We start from the raw sequence: 27580 nt of genomic DNA on the forward strand, positions 1-27580 counted from the left end.
CAGAGAAGAGTGTCTAACCTTTATTATGCCATTGATTAAGGCATTGATGGATGGCTTGATGTAGCCTTTACTTGTGATCAGGCAGAGTGTGTACTGAAAGTAGCCTGCAGGGCCAGAGTGGGTGTGAGTACCACTCAAGACAACATTGTCTTGTCTGTAGAGATCCCCGTATTTGCTCTTCAATCTTTTTAGAACCTAAAATAGACAACAGTATTCATCTTAGACATAACTAGCTTCCTTAAAATAAATGATATTGACTAACTTGGTGGTAATATATTTTTTGAACAAAATGGCCAAGGACTTAGCTATTTATTTCTGGGATTAAATTTAAAGGCGCTAGCATCTTGTTCTTTTTAGAGCTTCCTGTAAGTTTATCAATATGGAATATGGAACATCAGGTATAATACGAAAAGTACATTGATCAGAATAACAAGTGACATTGTTTTATGTAACACAAAAATAGTAGAGGGAAATAACTAAATATATATGGATATATAGTATATATATTAGCAAGCTTGAAACGTCTAAAGTAAGGTGTAAATGAACAATGCAGTCACAGTTGCTAAGATGGCAGCGCAAGCACAATATTCTGCTCTATGACTTTCAACATTCAGACAATGACAAAATAAAGTCTACTTTCATACTGCTCAGCAAATTAAGGTCAACAACAGCTATGAGGAAAAGAGAAGGAAATTCTGGGACAGATTTGAAAATCCAAAGTGTTATCCAAAGCTAATATCATTTAATGCATGAGCTACAGTGAAAAGATTAAGCAGATTATACTACCCACATGGCAAGATGAAAACGCGTGAAGCCTTTACAGTATAAATCATGGAAATAGGCAAATACCCCGTGAAGATAACACATAAAATATGGTCACACTTGAACTTTGCGAAACAATGGGGTGAAATTCAACTCATTCTGGTTTCCAGCACAAAATAGGTGGCGTAATAGGGAGGTACGCTGTTAGACATTAGCCTGGGGCCTGATTTGTATAATACCGGCGAGTTGTGGACACCATGCGGGTGTCCAAATTATGCAACTTGCTGGTTGTGGCCTGAGGAGTTTTGTTTCAGAATTCTGTTCCAATGCTGAGTTGCCCTTTGGACCAGATCTTGGATGAGGATGGAGGCAAAGTGAAAAGGGGGAAAGCCCAGGCCAACAGCAACCTGCAATATTTTTCTGCTCCTCCTGCGGCTCCACAGTAGTGCAACTATTGAAAGGTTTGCTTACCGTTCTCTGAAGGGCCTACTAGTCATTTATGGACTGTTGGTTAGGTTGCTGAGCATCAGAGTAGGTAGAAAGGAAGTGGGAAATACATCAGTCAAGGTGGGCACAAGAGTTCATGCTTACCTCTAATCTGAGTTTCTGAGATACCATTCCAATGTCAGCACTGACGAACACAACTCTCTTTGAATTGTTAGGGTCTGCTACAATAAAAGCTCGACTGTGCAGACGGTTATGGAGTCCTGCAGCGGTCTGCTCTGGATTGGCATATCCCATCTACACATTACCAAAAGCAAGTGTTTACAAATCACATGGCACTTTCTTTTAATCACCCTTTCACGCTATTAGTATTCATCAAGGGGAATCCCAAAGTCTTCTATTGGCACACAAATAGTAAGAGGGTGGTAAAAGGAGGAGTAGGGCCGATTAGGGACTAAAAAGGGGATTTACACATGGATGCAGGGGGCACGGCTGAGGTGTTAAATGAATACTTTACATCTGTCTTTGCCAAGGAAGCAGATGCTATCCAGGCCACGGTGACAGAGGAGGAAACTGTGTCACCAGAAGGGTACAAAATTGATGAGGAGCAAACGTTGGATAAACTGTCGGTACTTAATGTTGACAAGGCACTGGGACTGGATGAGATGCATTAAGGATATTGAAGGAAGTAAGAGTGGAAATTGCAGGGGCACTGGCCATAATCTTCCAGTCTTCCTTAGACTCAGGGGAGGTGCCAGAGGGCTAGAGAATTGCAAACATTACACCCTTGTTCAAAAAATGTTGTAAGGATAAGCCCAGCAATTGCAGACCAGTCTTTTTAACTTCAGTAGTGGGGAAGCTTCTCGAAACAATTATTTGGGATAGAATTAGTAGTGGCATGGGAAAATGTGGGCTGATTAGGAAGAGCCAGCATGGGTTTCTAAAGGGGAAATTTAACTAACTTGTTGGAGTTTTTTGAAAAGGTAACAGAGAAGATCGATGAGGGTAATGCTGTTGATGTGGTGTACATGGACTTTCAAAAGGTATTTGATACAATGCCACACTTGAGAGAAAAGTTATAGCTCATGGAATAAAAGGGACAGTAGCAACATGTATACAAAATTGGCTAAGTAATAGGAAACAGAGGGTCATGGTCAATGGATAGTTTTCGGGCTGGAGGAACGTTTGTAGTGGAGGTCCCCAGCAGCCGGAATTGGGACCCTTGCTTTTCCTGATATATATTAATGATTTAGATCTTGGTGTGCAGGGAACAATTTCAAAGTTTGCGGATGATATGAAACTTGGAGGCTTTATAAACTGTGAGGAGGACAGTATAGAATTTCACCAACTTGCCTATGTCCTTTTGCAGTGGGCAGATAGGTGGCAGGGGAAGTTCAATGCGGAGAAGTGTGAGGTGATGCATTTTGGTAGGAAGAACATGGAGAAACAATATAAAATAAGGGGTGAAATTCTTAAGGGGGTGCAGGAGCAGAGGGACCTGGGTGTATATGTGCATAGATTAAAGGTGGCAGGACAGGTGGAGAGAGTGGTTAATAAAACATACAATATCTTGGGCTTTATTAATAGGGGCATAGAGTACAAGAGAAGGGAGGTTATGTTGAGCTTATATAAGACACTAGTTAGACCTCAGCTGGAGTATTGTGTAAAGTTCTGGGTGCCACACTATAGGAAGGATGTGAACGCATTGGAGAGAGTGCAGAAGAAGTTTACAAGAATGGTTTCAAAAATGATAAACTTTAGTTATGAAGATATATTGGAGAGGCTGGGATTGTTCCCATTGGAGCGGAGAAGGCTAAGAGGAGATTTAATAGAGGTGCTCAAAATCATGAGGTGGCTGAATAAAGTGGATAGAGAGAAACTGTTCCCGTTCATAAAAGGAACGAGGAGGAGAGGGCACAGGTTTAAAGTGATTTGCAAAAGAAGCAAATATGACGTGAGAAAAAACTTTTTCACACAGCAAGTAGTTTGATACTGGAATGCACTGCCTGGAAGTGTGGTGGAGGGAGGTTCAATCGAGGCATTCAAGAGGGCATTAGATGATTATTTGAATAGAAACAATGTGCAAGGGTCCAAGAAAAAGGCAGGAGACTGACATTAAGTCAGGATGCTCATTCGGACAGCCGGTGCAGACACGATGGGCCAAATGGCCTCCTTCTGTGCCATAACAATTCTGTGATTCTATGGTGGTCACTGCCAGTGAAAAAAACTGATTCTGCCATCTTTGCTCATGTCAAGTGCAGACATTTACACAGGTTTACAGAACATTTAAATCCACGTTCAAGGAAATTTATTTTGTAAAGTTTTCATGCTTTGGGAAAGTTAAGAGAACTTTGTATCGGATAAGTGTAATATTTTTGTCCATTACTGATCAAAGGCGCTACATGAACGAGATGCCGGTATAACAGTTTGAGGTGCTATAGTGGGAGAAACACTTTTCTTCCCCATCCTTGATAAGGCTTTCAATTCAACATAACCAATGTGACCAAAGCTGCTTCGCTCTGACAGATGGAAGAACCCTTCATGAATTGAGCTCGGAAATTGTTAAAGGGGTTGCTGGCGGGGTTCAGACTAAAGCGCATGGCATTTTTGTTTTCAACGCAATGCGGAACAGGTTTGAAGGGCCGAGTGGCCTAATCCTGCTCCTAATTCATATGTTCATATGTGAGAAACATGTCCATTCATGCGTGTGAACACATGCATCTTTACAACGTTTATTAGAATCAACAACTGAAAATGAGAGTTTTCTGCCCAGTTTTTCCAAAAACTACAGGGCAATTTCATCCTCCCAAATGCTGAGTTTGAAGCTGGACAGATGTCGATCCTAAGGAGTAGCTGAATGCATGGTTGGAAGACATTGTAGGAGGGAAAGAGGGAACTAGCGTTTCAAATCTGTAGATACATCTGGTACAGGAGGTCAAGAGAAAAGGGGCCAGACAGTACCTGAACAAAACTGGTAGCAATGTCCTGGTGAAGGTGAGAGAATCAACTTGCTCCCTGGCAGTGACAACCACCACAGAATCACAGGATTGTTATGGTGCAGAAGGAGGCCATTCGGCCTGTCATGTCTGCACCAGCTCTCCGAATGAGCATCATGAGAGAACTGTGGGTGAGAGTTTAAGCTAACACTCAGAGCGTAGTGGCATACCTATGCAGGAGCATTTAAGAATAAGTATAGTGAAAGGGAAAAACAGTCTGAAACAGTCAACCCAAATGTTTTATATGGAGAGATTAACCTTGGGACTGTATATAAGAGTTGAGAAGGAAGATAATGAAGATAAATGGAAAAGCAAAGGCACTGAGCAGTATGAATGTTTATGTATGTAGAGAGGAAGTGTTAGAAATAGAGGCAAAGAAGTACAGGTACTAATTGGAATAAAGGGATATAATGTTATAACATTAGTAGAAACTTGGGCAGAAGCCAGGCAGGATTGGACTAAACTCCAGGCAAAATAAGTTTCAAGGGAGAGAGAGGAAGAGAAGAGGGTGGTGTGATGGCCTGAATAATTAAATACAGCTATTGAAAAGAAGGCTTTAAGTTGATGGTGCTGCTCAGATAGTCCATCTGTATAGAATTAACAAATAACAAAAGGTTGTAGTATTATTTTGGGAGCACATTTTATGGTCAAAGTGGGAAGGGTTTTTAGAATGCACTCAAGAGGGTCATGGTCAATGGATATTTTGTTAGATTTGGTCCCAACTAACGAAGGAGACATACAGGAGAGCACTGGGTAGACGATGATCGCTGGAGAATTAGATTCACATTGGAAATGCATAAAGGAAAAGAGAAACCCAAGATAAATCTGAATTGGAAATTAGCCTATTGCAGTGAGATGAAGGAGCACACTGCCCAGAAAAATTGATTGTAAGAAACACCAAACCAGCAGGGGGAGATATTTAATAATGAGATATAGTGCAGGTTCAATACTTCCTAGCAGAAAGTGAAGTGGATTGTCAAAAGCTGGGATTCCATGGATAAACAGGGGGATTAGAGTAAAAAGCAGCACGATAAAGAAGCAAAGTGGAGAGAGATTAGGAAAGCGAAGAGAGAGCATGAGAAAATAATAGCGGTCAATAATGGGAAAAACAAGGGCTATTAAAGCATTTAATAGGTAGGTGGACATGAAGGGGTGGGACAATTTGGAGATAAAGGAAGCCATGTAGTACTTGAGAGTGGCGTGCTGATATATACTTTGTCTCAATTTTTAAAGGGGGTGGTGTTCAAGTGGAACAATATGGGTACTTGAGAAGGCTGTAAATAAACCACTATTGAATAGTAAGATCCAAAATTAAGGCATTTTTTTCAAAAAACAACGAACGGAACAGAAAGTCAAAATGTCATCAGACCCAAATGATATGCTCCCGGGATCACTGAGAGGGGTTAGGAAGGAGATAGTAGAGGCTTAACTCAATTTCTTTGTAAACCACTAAACTCTTTAATCTGAAATTGTCCCAAAAGTAGGGGCAAGTGCTAAACCCCAGTTCATGGAAGGAAAAAATGAATAACCCACGAAATCGCAGGTCAATTTAGCTCAGCTAAGTATTGACTAATTTCAAGACCATAATATCAGATGAAATTAGTGAAAATGTGCAAAGGTATGGGCTAATCAAGTAGAGTCAGCACAGTGTTATAAAGAGCAGCTTGTGCTGCACTAATTTACTTGAGCTTTTCAAAGCCAGCAGAGTGTATAAAGGGAATGCAATATGACTCTTTCTCATGGACTTTCAGAAGGCACTTGATAAGGCACCTTAAAAGAGACTTACTGCAAAAAAATATAAGGTATGCAGCTTAAAATGAATGTAGCTGCTTGGATAAAGCAATGTCTAAGAGACAGAATACAAAGAAGAGCAACAGTGTTATCCTTATTGGCAGGAGCTAGTCAGTGGAGTATCCCAAGAAGCTGTTCTGCAACGTGTTTTCTTCTCTATCTATAAACATTTTTGGATGTAGACGTAAAGGGAATGATAGTTCGCTGATTACATTAAATTAGGGGGCACGAGTGGTTGGAGCGTTCCGCAAAGTAGTAGCCCACACATCCTCATACTTATCCCAGTTTCAAGCTCAGCCTTTATACATTACTCGCTCAGATCTACAAATGCCCCATTGAAGCTTTTTCCCACATGTTTATTGTGTGGAGTGTCTCCCTCAGAAACCATGCATTGCCCCAAACCTTTGTACAACATACCCTCTGCCTCACTACCCCTGTACAATCTAATGTTTCTGTTGAGGAATGAGCTTGATCCTGCAAATATGTAATGTTAGCTAAATTTACTGAACTTCGAAGTACAGTGAGGAAGAATGCAGGAGGACATGAATCAGTAGACTTGGCAGATGTTGAATCCTATACAAAGCAGAGAAATGTGGGGTATCACATTGTGGGGAAAAATAAGTGATAGCCTATAAAGTGCATAGTAGGAATCTTAACAGAATGAAGGGATAGTAATATCTAGAAACGTGGAGGCATATGTTTTGAAAGCTGGGCGTGTAGTTAAAGGTGGCCAGAACAAGAAAACTGAGATTCAGAGTTTATACACAGACATTGAATAGAAAAGCAAGGGAATGAATTAAATTTGTATAATGTAACTGAACAGGCCACAGTATCTCATAAGTGAAACAATTCTAGAGTCAAAGAGACTGTACAAGGATTTACCTGAATGAAAGGGCAGTAATAGTTTCAGAGATTGACAAAAATGGGACAGAGAAGATTTAGTGGTGGATTGCGAAGTGCAGGAGAGGGTGGTGGGCATGTACTAGAGGTTTTCAAAATTATAAACGAGTTAAGAGGATAAACAGTGAAAGACTCTTTCCACAGATGGCCAACAAGGATACATAGATCCTGGATTATCACTAGAACAAATCAGAATGTAGAAGAGATATTTTCACAATGATGGGTTATTAGAACATATGTTCTAATCACATGCAGCTATTGAGACAGGGACAAAAACAACACTTGAAAAGAAATTGGTTAAGCATATGGAATGAGTACATTAAAAAATGGGAAAGAGCCTGGAAATTGGGATTTTAGTTGATAGCTGAATTTAAAGAGTTAGCAAATCATAAGCACTATGCCTGAATGGTCTCCTCTCTGAAATGTTCTCCGATTTATAAGCAACAATGAAGTGTACAGAATTGGAAGCAACCTTGCAGCATGGGTTGGAAATTGATTGGGAGGTTGGAGACAGTAGGAATAAAGGCATGATTGGCAGGATGTGATGAGCAGTGTTCCAAGGATCTGTACTGCGACCTCAGTTTTTCAGTATGCTTATCAATGGTGTGGATGAAGAAAGGGAGAATTGCATTTTCAATTGCAGATGATACTAAATAAGGAGGAACAGTACATGTTGCAGATGAGAGCAGGAAGATGCAAGTGGGGAGATGCAGATTGAAGGAGTTGTCAAACTGTCTCAGTTTTCACTTTGGAGTCATAAAAATAAATCAGAGTATTTTCTAAATTGAGAAACTGGGAACTGCGGAGGATCAAAGAGATATGGGTGTCCATGTGGGAAAAAAAACACCAGAAGCTATGGTTCCAAAAGACTATCAAGAATGCTAAAGGAATGTTGGACTATATGTCAAGGGGTTAGAATACAAAGGGGAGGAAGATGTACCCCAGTTGCATACAGGCTTTGTCGGGCCCCATCTGGAGTACCGCGTTCAGTTGTGGGCACCGCACTTAAGTGAGGATATAATGATCCTACTGGTCATGCAGTGTAGATTTATAGCAGGGCTCAGAGAGTTAGAAAACATAGAAAATAGGAGGAGTAGGTCATTATGCCCTTTAAACCTGCTCCGTCATTCAAGATGATCAAGGCTGATCCTTTATCTCAATGCCATACTCCCACTCTCTCCCATACCCCTTGATGCCTTTGGAGTCCAGGAATCTATTTCCTTCTTAAATATATTCAGTGACTTGGTCTCCACAGCCCTCTGTGGTAGAGAATTCCACAGGTTCACCACCCTCTGAATGAAGAAGCTTCTTTTCATCCCAGTCCTAAATGGCCTACCCTGTATCCTGAAACTGTGACCCCTTGTTCTAGATCCCCCAGCCAAAGAAAACATCATCCCTGGATCCAGTCTGTCCCGCCCTGTAAGAATTTTATATGTTTCAATGAGATCCCCTCTCATTCTTTTAAACTCCAGTGAATACAGGCCTAGTCAGCCCAATCTCTCCTCATACGACAATCCTGCCATCCCAGGGATCAGTCTGGTGAACCTTCGCTGCACTCCCTCTATTGCAAGCATATCCTTTCTTAGGCAAGGAGACCAAAACTGCAAATACTCCAGGTGTAGTCTCACCAAAGCTCTGTACAGCTGCATTAAGAAGTATTTAGATGAGCACTTGAAACGCCATAGCTATGGGCCAAGTGCTGGAAAATGGGATTAGAATAGATAGGTGCTTGATGGCCGTCACGGACACGATGAGCCAAAGGGCCTGTTTCTGTGCTGTATAACTTTATGACTCTATCCTTGCTCCTGTAGCCAATTCCTCTCACAATGAAGGCCAACATACCATTTGCCTTCTTAACTGCTTACTGCACCTCATGCTTAATTTCAATGATTGGTGTACAAGAACACCCAGGTCCCTTTGTACATCAACATTCCCCAATCTTTCACCATTTAAATAATACTCTGCCATTCTGTTATTCCTACCGAAGTGAATAACTTCACACTTATCCATGTTGTGCTCCATCTGCCATATATTTTTCCCCACTCACTCAACTTGTCCAAATCACCTTGAAGCCTCGTAACATCCTCCTCATTACTCACATTCCCACCTAGTTTCATGTTGTCAACAAACTTGTAAATATTACATTTGGTTCCCTCATTCAAATCATTGAAAAATATTGTGAATAGCTGGGGCCCAAGCACTGGTCCCTGCAGTACCCCACTAGTCACCGCCTGACACTCTGAAAAAGACCCATTCATTCCTACTCTGCTTCCTGTCTGATAACCAATTCTTAATCCATGCCAATATATTACCCCCAATCCCATGTGCTTTAATTTTGCACTCCTCCTTATGTGGGACTTTGTCCAAAGCTTTCTGAAAATACACCACATCCACTGGTTCTTCCTTATCCATCTAGTTACGTTCTCAAAAAACTCCAGTGGGTTTATCAAACATGATTTCCCTTTCATAAATCCATCTGAACTTTGTCTAATCCCGTTGAAATTTTCCAGGTGTCCTGTTATCACATCTTTTATAATAAACTCTAGCATTTTACCCACTACTGATGTAAGGCTAATGGGTCTGTAATTTGCTGTTTTCTCCCTCCCTCCCTTTTTTAAATAGTGGGGTTACATTTTCCACCCTCCAATCGCCGGGACTGTTCCAGAATCTACAGAATTTTTGAAGATGACAACCAATGCATCCGCTATTTCCATGGCCACCTCCTTTAGTACCCTGGGATGTAGATTATCAGGCCCTGGGGATTTATTGGCTTTCAGTCCCATTAATTTCTCAAGTACTACTTTCTTAGTAATACTAATTTCCTTCAATTCCTCCTTCTTACTAGACCCTTGGTTCCCTAGCATTTCTGGGAAGTTATTTGTGTCTTTCTCCATGAAGACAGAACTAAAGTAGTTGTATAATTGCTCTACCATTTTCTATTATAAATTCTCCCATTTTGGACTGTAAGGGACCTACGTTTGTCTTCACTAACCTTTTTCTTTTTACATACTTATAGAAACTTTTACAGTCCATTTTTATGTTCCTTGCAAGTTTGCTCTCATATTCTATGTTTCCCCTCTTAATCAATCTCTTAGTCCTGCTTTGCTGAATTCTAAACTGCTCCCAATCCTCAGGCTTGCTACTTTTTCTAGCAACTTTATATGACTCCTCTTCAGATCTAATACTATCCTTAATTTCTTTTGCTAGCCATGGTTGGGCCACTTTTCCTGTTGTGTTTTTGCGGCAGAAAGGAATGTATAACTGTTGTAATGCATACATTCATTCCTTAAATATTAACCATTGCCTATCCACCGTCATGCCTTTTAATGAAGCCCCCCAATCTATCTTAGCCAACACATGCCTCATAACTTCATAGTTTCCTTTGTTTAGATTTGGGACCCTAGTTTCGGATCAGATTACTTTCCTTTCCATCCTAATGAAGAATTCTATCATGTTATGGTCACTGTTCCCTAAAGGACCCCACACAACAAGATTATTAACCCCTTCTCATTGCACAAAACCAAATCTAGGAAAGCCTGTTCCCTAGTTGGTTCCTTGAAGTACTGGTCTAAAAAACCATCTCGTACACATTCCAGGAATTCATCCATCACAGTATTATTGCTAATTTGGTTTGCCCAGTCTATATGTAGATTAAAGTCACCCATGATTACTATAGCACTCTTGCTATGTGCATTTCTAAGTTCCTGTTTAATGCCATCCCCTCCCTTACCACTACTTTTAGAGCTCTATGGACAACTCCCACCAATGTTTTCCACCCCTTGTTGCTTCTTAGCTCCACCCAGACTGATTCTACATCTAGATTTTCTGAGCCAATATCCTATCTCACTATTGCACTGATTTCATCCTTAACTAAAAACGCCACCCCACCACCTTTTCCTTTTTTGCTGGTCCTTCCTAAATATTGAGTAATGTTGGATATTCAGTTCCCAGCCTTGGTCACCCTGGCACTGGGAGTAATCCTGAGATGGCTACCTTTGAATTAAATTATGAAACAAGTTGTGTTTGCTTGGCTTGTAGAAGATTAAGGGGTAATCTAATGGAGACTCTAAAATGATTTTAAAAAGAGATTCAATAGGATAGATAAAGAGAAACTATTTCCTTTTGTGAAGGAATCCAGAACAAGGGCAGCAGGGCAAGCAGGGCAAGCTTTTGTGTTCATGGTCCACCACACAGCAGGTACCTAATTACAGCAAGGAAAGTGCCACCGTTTCCAACAGTGGATTACTTTCCTTTCCATCCTAATGAAGAATTCTATCATGTTATGGTCACTGTTCCCTAAAGGACCCCACACAACAAGATTATTAACCCCTTCTCATTGCACAAAACCAAATCTAGGAAAGCCTGTTCCCTAGTTGGTTCCTTGAAGTAGATCACTAACCACAATGTATAGAGGTTGTAGGGTACACAGATTTGACACATGGTATTGGAATTCTGCAAGAGGAAAAGGGAAACCTATATTGTCACAGAACAGTTAATATGAACAAATTGACTTACCAAAGGCAAATCTGCTATTGGACCAGTGCAATCAGCACGGCCAGCACCAATCCGATAATAGCTTCTTGGTACTTCAGTTAGTTTTGAATCTGTAACACATGACAAGGAATTTAAAAAGGATATTGGATAATAATTTCAGTAAAAAATCTGAATCCTGATAAGTTTTCCAAGAAGTTTACATAGTAACCCAGTACTGTGCAATACTCAGATCTTCGGAATTGTAATTTGTCACCAATTTGCGAATACACCTGACTTGAAAGGGAAAACATTGAGGACAAATATCTCAGCATTTAAATACAACTTTATAACAGACCTGATTTGTGTTTCTACCCAAGAGATTCTGCACAAACTTGCTCTGACAATATTGAGATGCTGCCGGTTTTCATTCATGGCTGGAGGGCCAGAAGGAACGACAGCAGCAAGTGCGGAGAGACCCGCAGTTACAGGAAGAAAGGATTAAGAAGGGGAGGTGTCCCAGGAGACCATACAAACTTACAGAACCAAAAACATTATACTTTCAGCTAGTGAGCAGTGGGTCTCGCTGCCTTACTTCACCAGATAGGGTTGTAGGCAAGTCTGGCACGCTCAGCACTGGCTGCAGTCTGTAACACAGGACTTCTGCAGCTTAAAGTCATTCCAGCATCAAGCGGTGACATAAGTTAGTCAATTTGTAGTGCATTACTCAGTCAAACAGGTCACTGATGGGGCTCATAGACTCTTTGTCACTGGCTATAATTTTCCAGTCTTCCTTAGGCTCAGGGGTGATGCCAAAGGACTGAGTTATGAAAACCAAACTTACTTTGGTGGTTGAGAGCGGAGGTCAGGAACTTCAACTCCCAACAGACCTCAGAGCTTTTACGCAAGCACCAACCAGGAGCAGGCTGCACATGCACAGTTCTACATTCTTACTTTCTTTGGGCCCAGTGCATTGGTGCAGGAAGAAAAACAGGAACGGGAGCAGAGTGCCATTGTCGGCAAGTGTCCCAGGCAGGGGACAGGGAGAGGTCCCAAAGAGGGAGGAGACAGGCAGATATCACAAAAGGAGCATTGTGAACTGTGAGGAGGGGTTGCTGTGGTCTTTGCCACGGTTGCAGGCTTCTCCAGAGACAGGGCTTAATTGACTGCATCTACATGGCTTTGAGTACTCACATTGTCACAGGCAGAATGCATTTTCTTTCTTACCACCCTAATCAGTACGTTTTGCATGGAAAGAGTTGTGTAACTTAAGAACATAAAATAAATAGCAGGAGTAGGCCATTCTGCCCCTCATGCCTGCCCTGCCATTCAATAAGATCATGGCTGATCTGCCCCAGGCCTGAACTACTCTTTTGTGCCTCATCACCACCCTCAACTCCCCGATATTTCAAAAATCTATCTACCTCCTCTTTAAATACTTTGTGATCTAGCCTCCACAACTCTGAGGTAGAGAATTCCAGACATTCACTACCCCGAGAGAAGAAATTCCTTCGCATCTGAGTTTTGAATGAGTGTCTCCTTATTCTGGAAATATGTCCCCTAGTTTGAGATCCCCCCACTAGTGGAAATATCTTCTCAACATCTACCCTGTCAAGCCCCCTCAGAATCTTGTACGTTTCAATAAGATCACCCCTCATTCTTCTAAATTCCAATGGATAAAGGCCTAACCTATTAGCCGTTCTTGATAAGTCAACTCTTTCCATTTAAATAATAGTCTGCGTTTTGATTTTTCCTACCAAAGTGCATGACCTCACACTTTCCTACATTAAACTCCGTCTGCCAAGTTTTTGCCCACTCATTCAACCTGTCTATATCCCTTGCAGGTTCCTTTTGTCCTCATCACAACATACCCTCCCACCTATTTTTGTATTGTCAGCAAATTTGGATACATTACACTCTGCCCCCTCCTCCAAGTCATTCATATCGATAGTAAATAATTGAGGCACTAGGACTGATCCTTGTGGCACTCCACTAGCTATGTCTTTCCAACCTACAAAAGACCCTTTAATCCCAACTCTGTCTTCTGTCTTACCCTTGAAGAGTTAATTCCAATTAAATAATGTGGCAACAAGCTTTTGAGAGTTTAAAATAGACAAAATAAGAGAGGGAACATGGACAGGAAAAGGTATCAAGAGAGGAGCAGAGAAACAGGCTCCAAACAGGAAAATGGCTGCAGGGAGCAGACTTTCAGTGAAGAAGGCAGCCGCAGGTTGGTGACTCCACACTGTGAGCCATTGGGGCAAAGGCGCCCCTTTGGATCAGCTGTGTTCTGCTCAGCGTGGCCAAAGAGTTGAAATTGAGAGTTGACGCTTGGGTGCATATTCAGGAATCCAGGGGAAAGGAATCTTGAAGACAAGATTGAGTCCCTGTGAGGTGGGCAGTCATTGATGTTGTCAGAGCCTGGTAATTGAAAAGGGCCCAAGAGGAATTCTGAAGATCCAAGAAGACATTCGGAAGTTGTTGAGTCCATGCTGCAGGCCAATGGGGCAAATGTATCCCTTTGGAGCAGTAATGTTCTGCTCAGCGTGGCCGAAGAGCTGAATTTGTGCTTGTGAGTTGGTGTTTGAGTGAGTACTCGGGAATCCAGGGGAATGAAATCAGGAGACGAGATTGAAACCCTGCAAGGTGGGCCATCATTGATGCCATCCGAATTGGAGCAACTCCTGGAGAGAATTCCAAGGTTAGATCTTTGAAGGTGAAGTCTGGGATCCCTCATGAGAGAGACAGAGTTTCAGTGAGATTGATTGGTTTAATGTTACTAACGTCTGGATGGGTTGTTGAGAAATCCTTGGACTCTGTCTTGTTCGCATCCACCATTTATTCTGCAGTGTGGTGTGTTCAACCACAGTTTGCTTGTTAATTCACATGTACCTCATATTAACCCTGAATGTTAGAGTATAAGATAGATATTGTAAATTGTTTACCTTTCTGACCTTGTATTGTAAAGTCTAATCTTGTTTGTTCAAAACCTGTGGAATCTTGTGGGTTAAATCACTGAGCAAGTGTCTCGAATCTCAAAAACAGAAAATGCTGGAAAAACTCAGCAGGTCTGACAGCATCTGATACATCTTGCACTGAATTAACGCAACTTCACATGTATCTCTCTCTCTCACACACACGCAAAGATTGGATACAGATAAAGATAGTGCACCTTTACAGATTACAGTTAATTCAGTCTCTGATTTACAATTTCCAGTTTCCCACGTGACAGGCCTATGGTTTCTTGAAAGGATTTAATAATTTAAAGTTGAAGTGCGAGTCTTGTAAAGCATTGGTTTCACAGCAGTTTAGGGCTTCTTGTAGTCGACTATCCAGGAGGTTGGCTCTCAGGTGAACTTTGAAATTGGAGCAGTTTAAATACTTTGGCTGCTTGATGACTTGCAGCTAGTTTCAGAGTCTGGTTCACAGACTGGCTGACAACTGATGGTTCATGAAAGGCAAAGATGTCACAACATTTCTCTGCAGTTGTTGCCTCATCAGTGTTCTTCTGTAGTCTGCCAAGGTCCCTTCTGGGTCTTGGGATAAATAAGGATCTCAGTTTCAGAAGTCAGTTTCTGACTCACTTGGTCAACGGCATTGTCCACCCAGAACGGCTTAGATGGTTTCACACTTAACCTGTGGATAACTGGTCTCATCAGCTTTCCTTTGTTAAACTGCAAACCTGGAGACAGAGTGTAGGAGTCCATTGACTGTTTTGAGTAAGCTTCGAACAATGCCAGGTGTGAATTCCAGATAACACTCACTTTGATATGTCCATTACAGGGGGAGGCCCCCACCCATGGTTATTGAATTCGGAACTTTCCAGGAGCTTGATAGTTTGTGTTGAATAAGCAAAGGTCACCTGACCCATTGGCAGTCATTTTAACTGTTCAACAGCTTCTAGTTTAAACAAGTAAAAGAATCTCCATATGAAGTCAGTCCATGTGCAAAGTTATGAATATGAATGCCTTTACTGAGCATGACAACATGAAGATCCCAGAGTATTCATGAACAGGAAGGCCTTCCGTTTTCTGAACATGCTGTTGGTGTGCAATGACAGCAAATGCATCATTCAGGCCTGTGGCCGGTTTCCTGGCAGTGGTCATGATGCCTTCCTCCTCTGATTCCCAACTTGCCCTCTTTTCCACTCAGCATGCCAGGCTGGCTGCTTGGGAACAAAGGGTAAGCCCTAAATATGAGGCTTATGATGCCCGTCAGAAGCCTGCTCACAGATGCAGATAAGTGCTAGAATTAGACTAGACCTCTATCAGTGCTCTAGTAAACAATCTGTATTCTCAACCAGAGGTGCTGTTGCTTGGATCAATCTGGACATTTCTTGCAATGCAACCCTGAGTGAGTCTCTAGAGTGATTATTTGCTGCATGCTCCATAAAATTGCCTTGAAAAGGCTAATCCTTGGAGCTAATCGTGGAGTCACAGTAGCAAGGAGAACAGAAGGAAATCAAACGTGCCAAGGAGGAGCAAGTGTCACCAAGCCTGCCCTGTATGTCCAATTATCAAGAAAAGCTTTAACTGAATAATCCCTCTTCCTCTGTACCAACAGTACCTTCCTTTATCAGACTCAATCCTCTATCCTCCAATTGAAAGGCTTCAACGTCAGCACCAATGCAAGTATGAAATGGCATGGTCAATGAACACCAATCCAAAGAAATATAGCACAAGAAAAATCTGGTCAAAGAGTGAGATTTTAAATCACCAGCAAACACATGAAAACAAAAGTCATCCTTGCCACCCTGTTACAAACCCTAAGTGCCAGTCTTAGCTGCTCTTTTGCCTATCATGCTGCTCTTACAAGGTGTTACACGAGTAACTACATCATGGGTGGTGGAAACTGCTGCTCATGCTTTGAGTGAATGTGAGATGGCTGGATGGGTAACCTCAAGGAGTTCTGGTCCAAAAGCTTGGCTGCAGATTGTAGCAACTTGACTATGAACAGATTTCCATTTGTATGTCACCCTGCTACATTACAGCTGAATTTATATCATGCGGGTGCACATCACACCCGCTTCGCAGCTTGAAGATGCAAAACCTAGAAGTCAAAATTAATTGCTTCAATTGAATTGTGATTGCAGGTTCCGACCCACTCTGTTGACTTCCAGGTTTTGCCCCAACAATTCCCCGTTGGAAGCTGCTCTCATATTAACAGGGCCACTGTCTTCCAGATGAGACATTAAGCTAAGGGCCTCATCCACTTGTTTGGTTAGATGTAAAACATCCTACGGCACTATCTTCAAACATGAGAAAAGTTTTTTCCAAAAATTCAACCAACATGAACAACAATAGATTATTTGGTCATTCATTCCTTGGTTTGCAAGATATTGCTTTGTGTACATTGGCTGCTGTGTTCATTGATGTCAGCAATGACTATTTCAAAACTAATTGCTTTTGAACCACTTTAGGATGTTCTCAGGACCTGATATCATAGTAATGCGTGTTTGTTGTTTCTTTGATAATGCAATAGTGACTATTGGTGAAACAGCTTACTGATGTAAACATTTAATATTTCACTTTGTAGCACAAGTTGCTTCTGGGTTTTTGTCAAGTCAAGGTACCCGCAGCACTTTAAGAGTGTTGGTTCCTTCACCTACTTACCCACATATGACGTTTCTCCATCTTTGACAAAGAAAAGAGCACTGAAGGCTACAGCCACTGCTGTCATGAGCACAAACAGCACAAGAAGTGTAATCACCAGGGGTGTACATTTGGAACCCATTCCACAGATCAAACCTGATGAGAAATAGAACAATTAGATCCCGTGCAGCACCCTAATCACCCAACAAGATACAATTTACATCACAACTCTGCAACTACTGTGAAAGGTCAGTTACCATATACTGCAATTTTTTATTAAGTTGCTGCCTTTTCAATGTTACACACATCTTGAGCGATGGTTGGCGCACAATATTAATTTGAGCAGCCCAAGCAGAAACAAAGCCAATCACAGGTAATTATAGGCAACTTATTTATTTGGTTCTGAGGATGTGGGTTACAGTGGCAAGCCACATTTATTATCCATTACAAGTTCTCCAGAGAACAGAGTGGTGGGCCAGGTTGAACCATTGCAGTTTCTGCAGTGATGGTGCTCCGACAAAGGTATTGTGCTTCATTGTCATCGTTTGTACAGATAAGTGGCTTTACTAGACCATTTCAGAATGCATTAAGAGTCATATAATTCTTGTATAAACACCTGTGATCTGTTCAATTTCTGTTTTAATTAAATAGATAGCTGTACAAGTTGTGCCAGGCTCTGTACCAAAGTCGCACAGCAGTCATACTAAATTCAGAACAATTAAGTCTCACTCTTTGTCTCAGGAGAGGGCTCTGAAATCCCAATTGTTGTTAAGGTGTGGAATGGCCCCTCGTATGTATTCTTCATTCTTTTTTCTGTTCTTTCATGGGATGTGGGCGTCGCTGGCAAGGCTTGCACTTGTTGCCCATCCCTAATTACCCTTGAAATGTACAGCTTGCTAGACTATTTCAGAGGGAATTTCAGAGTCAACCACATTGCTGTGGGTCTGGAGTCACATGTAGGCCAGACCGGGTAAGGATGGTAAATGTCCTAAAGGCATTAGTGAACCAGATGGTTTTTTACAACAATCGATAATAGTTGCCATTGTCCCCATTACTGAGGCTAGATCTATATTCCACATTTATTAATTGAACTTAAATTCATGGGATTTGAACCCACGTCCCCAGGATATTAGCCTTGGCCTCTGGATTACTAGCCTAGTGGCATTACCACTATGCTACCATCTCCCCTTCCTTCCTCCCTTTAAGTTTCTCTCTCTTTAAGCCATCCCCCTGTTTTTTCTCCCCTCGTTTCCCACCTGGAGCTGCCAGTATGTTTTATGAAGGAACGTTGGACCCCAGTTGCAGTGGCTCATGGATTCAGGCTTTAAAGTCACCACAGGGTGCTGTGGGGACTTTGAAGAATGGGACAATATTTTTGAGAGAAAATAAAAAGGAGAGATAAAAGCAAGAAAGGAACCTGAGTGGATGACTCTAACTGACTGCATCTAACCTGAAGGAGTGCCTTCAAGCTAAGCAGCAGATAAAAAACATAATCATGTAATATAACCAGAGACTTAAATATCTCACCTGTCCTCTGCATTTCACTTGCCTTCCAATTAGGGTCTTTTTATTCAAAGGTATTACTGGCAGTAAAAAATCTGTCTTTGACAGATGGTGTACAAATGCAAATTAATATTCCCTCCCTTCCCCACTCTCCTGTTGCACTTTAATCAGAGCATTAAAAAAAGGCTTAAAGGAGGATAATGGGGGGGGATGGGGGAGGTGGGAGAAGCGCCTGCTAAAAACCAGTGCCCCACTTCAGCGTCTAAGTAGTAAGGGAACGTGTTTAAAAAGCATCCTTGAGTCTAATGGCTAAATGGGCTACCCACTCACAAAGGCTATTAACCCTTTTAGGTAAAAGAATCAAATCAAAAGGATATGTCCAAAGTACAGTGAAACCAGCTGGTGTTTTTTTTTGCCTGTTTAATAATCCATTGCACTTGTACTTTCTCTGAAAGGTGAACATTTTTAAATATCTGTTTTTATTATTTGAGTATATTTCCTAAAATGAGACATACCACCCTCTTTTCTCTCTGGTACAGTGTGACACCAACAGGTTTGTTCTGGCAAGTTAGAGATTGTTGTTAAAAAATGGAAGTTAGGGATTTCTAATTCGACAAAATAGGATTAGATGAAAAGCATCTCAACTCTGGTTCCTCCAGGTCGGAAAGTTTTCCAAATGAATAGTTAAGCCTCATATGTCAGGAATGCCCTTCTATGGCCTTTCACCCTCCCTATCTCTGCAGCCTCCTCCATCCCTACACTCCTCCTCAATCCCACCATTCCTCCAATTTGATCCTCAGAAGCATCCCTGATTTTAATTGCTATACAATTTGTGACCTTATCTTCAGCTGCCAAGGTCCCAAACTCTGACATTTCCTCTGTAAGTCTCTTCTGTCTACTTTAAAGACACTCCATAAAGCTTACCTCTTAGACCAAGCTTTTGGTCACTTGTCCTAATATCCCCTTAAGTGACTGTGTCAAATTTTGTTTGATATTGCTCCTATGATGCGTTTTGAGACGTTTTACTACATTAGCGACAGTATAGAAGTATGGATTGTTGTCTGTGCTGTATTTTCAGATCTGTGTCAAGTTGGTGGTAGGGATACCAGAATCAGTGACAAAATTCCTGGGTTCTGGAAATTAAAACCCACTGTGCTTCTTAATCCTGATTACTAAGCAGGCACTCACGCAGAAAATGGTTGTGTGTGGTTGTTGGGTGAGGACAATTTTGGGCTTGGCTGTGATGCACAGACATGCCAACTCGCTCAAAATTATCACAAGCAAGAGGATTTCTGAGTGAAATTAAGCTTCACTCATGATCTTACGATAGACTTCTGAAATATCTCAATTTTTCACAGGCATTCAAAATGGCCAATGATAAAGAGGTGGCTGCGGATTGCACCAATTACTAATAAGGTAGGTGGTCTGAGCAGTGACCAATAGGAGAGGGCTAGATTGCCAATGATTCTCTGAGAGGTCATCATGCAGCACCAATAGAGAGGTGTGAACAGAACTGCTGGGGAAGCCGCAAGTGGGAGAGCAACTGTTTAAAACAAAGGGTGAGCTGGGGCATAGGTAGGGGGAAGGGGGTTGTGGGTTAGTAAGATGTGTGCGCGGCTGAAAGGATCAGGTAAGTATAGTACACATTTGTTTAGAGTAGAGGCAATTGAGGAAGTTAAACTCTTGCATTTCAAAACTCTACTTATCGCTGCCCAAGGCTAAAAACCTGCCATTCAACACAACACATGGATGTATTATTAATAATATCCTGGCCTTTGTATACAGCGCCTTGTGAAATCAAAATGTCTGGAGCTTTCTAGAAAAAGAGCTTGGGTATCTTTAACATATAACTCTTCTCCCCCACGTCCCCTTTGCTTTCCACTGCTCTGGCATTGCCTCACTATCACATCGCCCTCTTGATGATGAACCCTCTTCTCTCCCAGCTTGACATCCAGCAACTGTCTGGCCCCGAATTCTACATCCAGTGCCTTTTGCTGTAGGTTCATTCCTATGAAGTAATATTGTCTTTGTAAAGAACTGTGGTCTTCTAGAAATTAAGTCACGAATGAGATGTAGAAACCAACTCTCAATTGATATTTATCGATGTTTGAAAAAAAAAAGCTCCTGATTTTTTACACCAAATCTCTCAATTTTTAAGATTTTGGTTCTCAATTTTTCCCTCACCCTGTACTGAGGCTGCTCCCAATTCAACAGTCTGCTGGAGCTGCATGGTCCCAGACAGACAGATCGTCATTCTGTATCGGAGCTGGTCTTCTACAGACAGGCTGCACTCTGTACTGGAGCTAGCCCACAACAGTGTTTGTTTTTTCCAATTTTATCTTTTTCAAATCTGAGATGACTTGGATCTCTATCCCTAACTGCCCTTCAAAGGGAATTTTAGAGAGCAGTTAAGAGTCAACCACATTACTGTGGGTCTGGATTGCAGATTTCTTTCCCTAAAGGACATTTGTGAACCAGATGGGTTTTTACAACAGTGATAATTGTCATGGTCACGATTACTGAGAATAGCTCTCAAATCCAGGTTTATTAATTGAATTTCACCAACTGCTGGATTTGAACCCATGCCCCCAAGGCATAAGCCTGGGCCTCTGGATTACTAGTCCAGTGATTTTACCACAATGTCACCATCGCCCCAAGGTTTCAGTATGTGCAAACACCATTCAGTAATCTTCAAATTAAATCTGTCTGAAATTTTCAAAGTGTTAGATAGCCTGAGTAGGTAACCATACAAAAAAAATGCATAAAGAAGTTAATCATATAAATCATTATTTTTCTTATATTTGGAGTTAGCATTATCCATTACTGGAAATGGATATTATTATTCTCTTGCACATAAATTAATTTGGCAGTTCAAGCCTAAAATAAAGCCTGGAATAAATTCTGCCACTTCTTAGGAGCCCAGAGGTAAATCCAGTAGCTTTCCGCTGTTAACTTAACCACGTTGTTAACTTTATTTATGTATCAGAGCAAGTGTTTACAATCTCAATACCCCAGAAAAAGTATCTGGGGCAAAAATAAAGTGTCCGATAGAAACAGATCATAATTCATATTCATATTCATAATCATAAACAGATCATAAACTCAGTTGAAGATTTGCAGGGTCTCAGGCATTTGTAGCTAATAGTGTCAATGACGTTTGTAAATCTCCCTGTTAAAAAGACACTGACCTATAATTCCAGAACAGTAAACAGATTTAGTAAGAATAAAATCCACAAAATAGGTCAGGCAAACATTCATTATAAAATAAAATTTAAAAAGGCCATTCATTTGCCATGAATTGTCCTCTAATGACTTTCATTCGTCTGCTTTACTTCTGCTCAGTGAGACTTGTTTGGAGCTGGAGTAAACCCAACAGTTTTACCCAAGACCGCCAGCTTGTAAAATTCGTCCATGTTAATCAATCATAATCCTACCTTAACCATGAACCACTTACTTCAGCTGCAGGTACCACAATGACACAGTTTCAGCTCTTGATGGGATATGATCATTTCCCACCAGGCGACTGCACATTGCACTAAAACTGATTAGATAACATAGATTAGGTAACATAACAAGAGCACAATTTGAGACCTATCAACAGTTGATATAGTGGACTTTCAGCTATTCCAAAGGCAGCAGGTTATTTTCATATCTTGTGAGATAAAACAAAAATCAATCTGAAAAGATGAAATATACATATATGTGGCTTGATGCCACAGTCACTTTGCATTCCAAAATGTGGCAAGTATGGACAAATTAAGGCCAAATTAAGCATGATCTCCTCTGTTTTGCTTTTGTTTTTGACCACACTGAAGTTATTATGCTTCGTCTTCTTCTAACTCAGAAGATGTTGCACAATCAAATTGATAAACTGAGTATATTATGCAATTCTGCTGAGCTCTATATTGTAGCCTTAAAGGAGAAGGTACAAATTTCCACCAGTCTCTGGGCTGTCAATGTGCAATAAAAATAAATTTGAATGGTCACTGAGTCATCTGCTTTGCAATTCTAGCACATATTCACTACTTTGTGTGAAATTCCAGTCACAGGTTTCTTTGCGGCATTTTGATAATTTTCCCCAATAAGCTAACCAAACCACAAGAACAAATTATACCCTGTGATTCGATTTAAGGCTTTAGGTAACCTAAATTTTGAAATGTTGTTTAAAGAGGAGAAGGCATTGTTAGTAATATCCAAGATACGAATATTTCATCTGCCCCCCCCACCACCCCTGATATTAAAATCTCTCCATTGTTTTGTTTCTGACTGCACACTTGGAGATAGTTTGTCATTGTTGACATATCCTAGTCTTCAAGTATTGTCAGGATTTCAAACTTTCGTATTTTTGTCTGTTCCTTTTTAACTTTGTCTTGTTGCTTTACTGCTCCTGGTGTTATATCTTAGGTTGTGTTTACTGAAATTGAAATGTATAGGAATTTGAGGAGGATGATCAAGAATATAAACTGAAAAGCTGGAATTCTTCTATTTGGAGTCATTGGTACTATCTGTGTAGTGAATCAGGGGTATACAGCTGCACAAACACTCAATACATTGGATGGCTTAAATTATCACTGGAACACTGTGCCAAGCAATTCAACATCTGAACCTAGCCTTCAGAATTCATCAAACTTTATTTAATTGGTAATGCAGTATCAAGATGATGTGCAAAGAAACTCTTATGGCACAAGCCATGATCTAAGGAGTTCAAGACTGATACATTTTAGATGTTCTTTAGCCAAAGAAAGAGTCTATTATGGTCTCAAAAAACTAGCTGCCCACACGGGTGCTGAAAGATCCATGCAACAGTTGTTCAAAAGAATGAATAAAATCTACAATATCAAGACAGTCTAAGAAGGCTTTATGAATTGTCTCAATGGTTGCAAATGGGTGGTAAGGAGGATGAAAATCCATAATGGAGGTCAGAAACAAGAGGACAAAGGTAGTGCCATGCCATACTCACTTTTCTGCAATTATATCTTGGGACTCCCGACAAGTTTACTCATTCATGGCACAACTGCACTGAACCTGTATTTGTATTTCTGACAGGTCACTTAGATTTTGAAATTGACATTTAACCAAGCACAGTGAAAGTCAAGCGTTTTTAAACATTTTTTCATATGTAGATTCTGCAAGGAAAAACAAATTAAGTTTCAATTAAAATAGAGAGTGGCAGGGGCAGTGTGGAGAGACAAGACAGAATATGCAGCAATTACTTGTTTTATCTGTAGCTCTGTGATATTAGTCGTACTGTGGCCACACTGTTCTATTGTTGAACAAGGAGCATAGCAAACCCATCCAAGACCTTTGGTTTTCTTTCCATATATGTTATCACATCTCTCATCATTTTAACCTTTAAACTCACAGAAGGCTCAGCAAAATAGCAGGCTCCTGAGTCAGGTCGTATTTAGCTTATGCACCAATGTTGCAGAATATTCATGTTGCAGTAATGTTATCAAAATCTAATAAGCAGCATCTCTGTAATGGTGTGGACTTTAAGCCTGGCATTGTGGGCTGCTGCAATAAAAACTAGTATATAGCATGAAATAAAAATAAACACTGCCTTTTCACCTTTGAGGCCTAGGTTCAATACATTTTCTATGTTAACTAAACATCTTAAAAGAATCTAATTAGTTTTTACACATCCATCGTACAACATTGAACACAGCCATCATCATACAGTATCCATTTTAGGTCAGTTATCTTCCAAAGTCCCAGTAGCTCAGAACAGTGTTAGGGGGAAATTAAAAATGCTAAAAGAGCATACAGTAAGAATTTACTGAAAAATCCCAAAATCTCCAGGCAGACATGGCTGCTAAACATATTGAGAGTTGAAGATTGCCAGATGAACATTGCATAGCCTTGAGAGGGGACACAAGCAGGACATACATCAGATTAAGTGTACTCCCCTCACATAGGGAAGGGGCAGATGGTTTTAGCTTAGCTATGGGAAGACATACAATGGACAAAGAGGGGGCTTTGATGAAACACAAACAGTCTTGAGCTGTGAGAACCAAGGTCTTTGCCTACGTGTTTTAATTTTGATTGGATAATATAATTATGTATACCTCCTTTAGAATAATTGGTTAGCAAAATCACATGTTTATGCACTCAATAGGATAGAGTTAGTATGGGACCGATGTGTCGGTTACCGATTGGATGTATTCAAATGCACTCAAATGTATTATAAGAAGAAAAAGTACAAACGTAATGAAATGTAATCAATCTGGGAGCTGGGTCTTCATTCTTAGGAATGATTGTGGCTCCCTTGCATATGCTTGAATAAAACCGGTTAAAGGAAGCCTGAGTCTCTGTGGTCGCTGTGTGATTGGAGAGCGTAACTTATCCTCTTCAACTGGCCTATGTGGTAGTTGTGGGATCGGAGGGTGTGCTCTTCTTCAATAGTATTCAATTATCTCCATCCACATAATCCTCAGTCCTGCACCAAAGATATTCAGTTAGTTAATATGGAACAAAAAATTTACTGCTTTATTTGGCAAACACTCCAATATCCAGAACTCAATCAGGGCAAGGTTGTGGGAGCATGTATCTTTCAAGTCTTTCTAGAGTTTAATTTTGTGTCACGTGTAGTACTGTAATCACAGCCAAACTTAATCAGTTTCCAACTTCATCAAAATTTCTAATATTTTAAAAGCCTTGATCATATCCCTTCAATCATTTTTTTAAACTATTGTGAACAACAATTGAGGCTTCCCTCGTAGCAAAGACCCCAAAACCATTCTTGTCCTCAGCTCTTTAAAAGTAGGGTGCCTAAAATTGCACATAACATATAAATTATGCATCATGCCATGTTTGGAATGGGATATATATTTGATAACTATTTAGTCTTTGAGATGCTTAATTTTGCATGATCAATTCACATATTCTCTCTCTACTTTGAATCTGGCCAACCTATACTTGGCCAAGGAATGCTTGGTGCAGAGACTGAATGATGAAACAGAAAAATATTTCATTCTCTAATATTGATACAACCCCCATAAAATTCATAAATTTAAATTAGGGAGGAAAATAAGCATGTTTACACCTGCTTCAACATGGGATATATGTCATCTGATGAACTTCCTCCAATTACTTAACAGTTTTTTCTTTCTTGCTTCATGAATTATTTCTCAACCATGCAGAAAAGCTGCCAATCTATCCTTGGCTTCCAGTAACTTAATTGTACTATAACAAAACAAGAGAGGGCATTATGGTGATCAGCTACCATTTTTTGTTTCCCTTCTTTCACCTGCAGGTTGTGCTTTGCTAGCAATCTGATCAAGATTTTGAGCTGTCATGTGAGAATCATGGGTACAAAACCACATTCTAATTGCCCTTGGGGATAGAAGGGCAACCTTTAAAGCCCAGTGTAGTTTTTTCATATTCGTGTGTTTACAAGTAGAATGACTTCCCTTTATTTTAATGTCTGGTACATAGGAAAAATAATCTGAAATACTCAATACAGTAGATTGCAACATATTAAAACACAAATTCAAAATAATTTTACATCGTATTAAACAGCAGTTAAAAATGGTATTATTTACAAACTCAATTTTCATGACTCAGTCCACCTGCAGAGATTTTTTTTAACTTGCATCCTTCAATATATCTGAAAAATGATTAAACATATTTGAGTCTTTGCCAATGTTGCCTCTTTACATCAACAGAATAAGCACTGAGTGTACATCTCCAGCTCTATCAAGGGTTTAGAATCCTAGTTTAATTCTTACTGTACAGTTCATCAACTAACTGGATATTAACTTTTGTCCTGTACTTCCCAATTAAAAGCAGCTAAAAAGTAGGAAACAAAATGTAGTCCATTTGATTCACAGGCCAAATCAAATTCTCAGCTTTGCAAAGATAATTATAACGAGTACATTCAAAGGTTACCTCTAAACTGGTGAAGATATTTTATTTTAATTAATGACATTTCTAATGAGCATTTTTCCAATCTAGGTTTTCATTATTAAATTACCTCCTGTAACAACTGCAGGTTACTTAATATAGTTCCAATTGGCAATAAATATAATCCACTTGTTATACAATGCCCCTGCAATCTAATGCAAATTATTTTGAACAACCCTCTTTGTAATTCCCTTCAGTAACTGCCATTTGATGCCACATATAAAATTGGGATGTTCACAAAAATACAAGCAGAGGGATAGGTAAAAATCCTCTGATCCATCCTATCTGTCCTATACAATTGTACATTTTCCACCCCACCCAGTCATGTGGTCGCTTGGGAGAATCTAAAAACCAGATTTTTTAAAAACCTGAATATTTCTCTCCAAGCCTACTAGGCAAACAAAACTAGTCCAGATCATTCTGGCTCCAAGGTCTCCGAAGCATGTAAGCTTTAGTAAGAAGTGATGTCCACCCCAAGCAGAAACAAATCCAGCTCTAAGAAACTCAGCAAATCTGTGTTCACCCCAGTAGACCACAGCCTGTTCCTGACGTCCACTATTTTCTGGGAATAGAACCACCTCCTAATCTGGATCAAGCCTCAGACAACTTAAAATTGTGACCCCTGATCATCCTAAACCTACTTAATTGGGACAAACTGTCAACCGGAACACAATGTATTTCCCTTGATCAACTTATAAACCTCAAACAGATCACCCCTCACTCATGCCCCCACCCAGTCTACACTTTTCTAAAGTGCACAGTACTAACTCTTTAGCCTATCTTGATAATATTTTATACTGAGAATGAGTTTAGTGGCCCTCCTCTGCACCCTTTCCAAAGCCTCAATATCACCCATTAGTTAGGGAAACGCAACTGGATACAGTATTCCAAGTGAGGCCTAAACTAAGACTTGCATAAGGATAAAATAGTATGCTTTGTCTTATTTGTAATTGTCCTATGAATGCATTCAGTTGTCCTGGTCCACATTAGGACTAATGACATAGGAGAAAAAAGGGAGGAGGTCCCCTTGACTGAGTATCAGGAGATAGGGAGTAAATTAAAAAGCAGTATCCAATGTTTGATAATCTCATGATTACTACCTGAACCACATGCTAATTTGCATAAGGATAGACAGATTAGAAAGATGAACATGTAGTAGGAAGGAATTTTATTTTATGGGACACTGGCACCAGTCTTGGCAGGAAGGAACTGAAGGCTGGG

The 27580-nt window shown here is 40.4% G+C and overlaps 1 protein-coding gene across 4 annotated transcripts in view; it reads right to left on the minus strand.

The window, feature by feature from the left end:
* The window catches only part of asah2 (N-acylsphingosine amidohydrolase 2), a 99614-nt gene extending 73545 nt beyond the window's left edge, over positions 1–26069 (minus strand). For 2 of the 4 annotated variants that reach the window (XM_078565924.1, XM_078565927.1), the window contains exons 1-5: positions 25999–26069; positions 16976–17110; positions 11409–11497; positions 1354–1503; positions 19–195 (exon numbers count right to left, since the gene is read on the minus strand). In XM_078565924.1, the coding sequence (XP_078422050.1) occupies positions 19–195; positions 1354–1503; positions 11409–11497; positions 16976–17096 (537 nt within the window). In that variant the 5' untranslated portion in view covers positions 17097–17110; positions 25999–26069. Of the gene's footprint in view, positions 1–18; positions 196–1353; positions 1504–11408; positions 11498–16975; positions 17208–23417; positions 23550–25998 lie in introns of those variants that run through there. The other 2 variants (XM_078565925.1, XM_078565926.1) reach the window with 2 other exon arrangements.
* Between the last annotated feature and the right edge of the window lie 1511 nt (positions 26070–27580).

The sequence above is a fragment of the Cetorhinus maximus genome, chromosome 20, assembly GCF_964194155.1.
Source record: "Cetorhinus maximus chromosome 20, sCetMax3.hap1.1, whole genome shotgun sequence".
Lineage (NCBI taxonomy): Eukaryota > Metazoa > Chordata > Chondrichthyes > Lamniformes > Cetorhinidae > Cetorhinus > Cetorhinus maximus.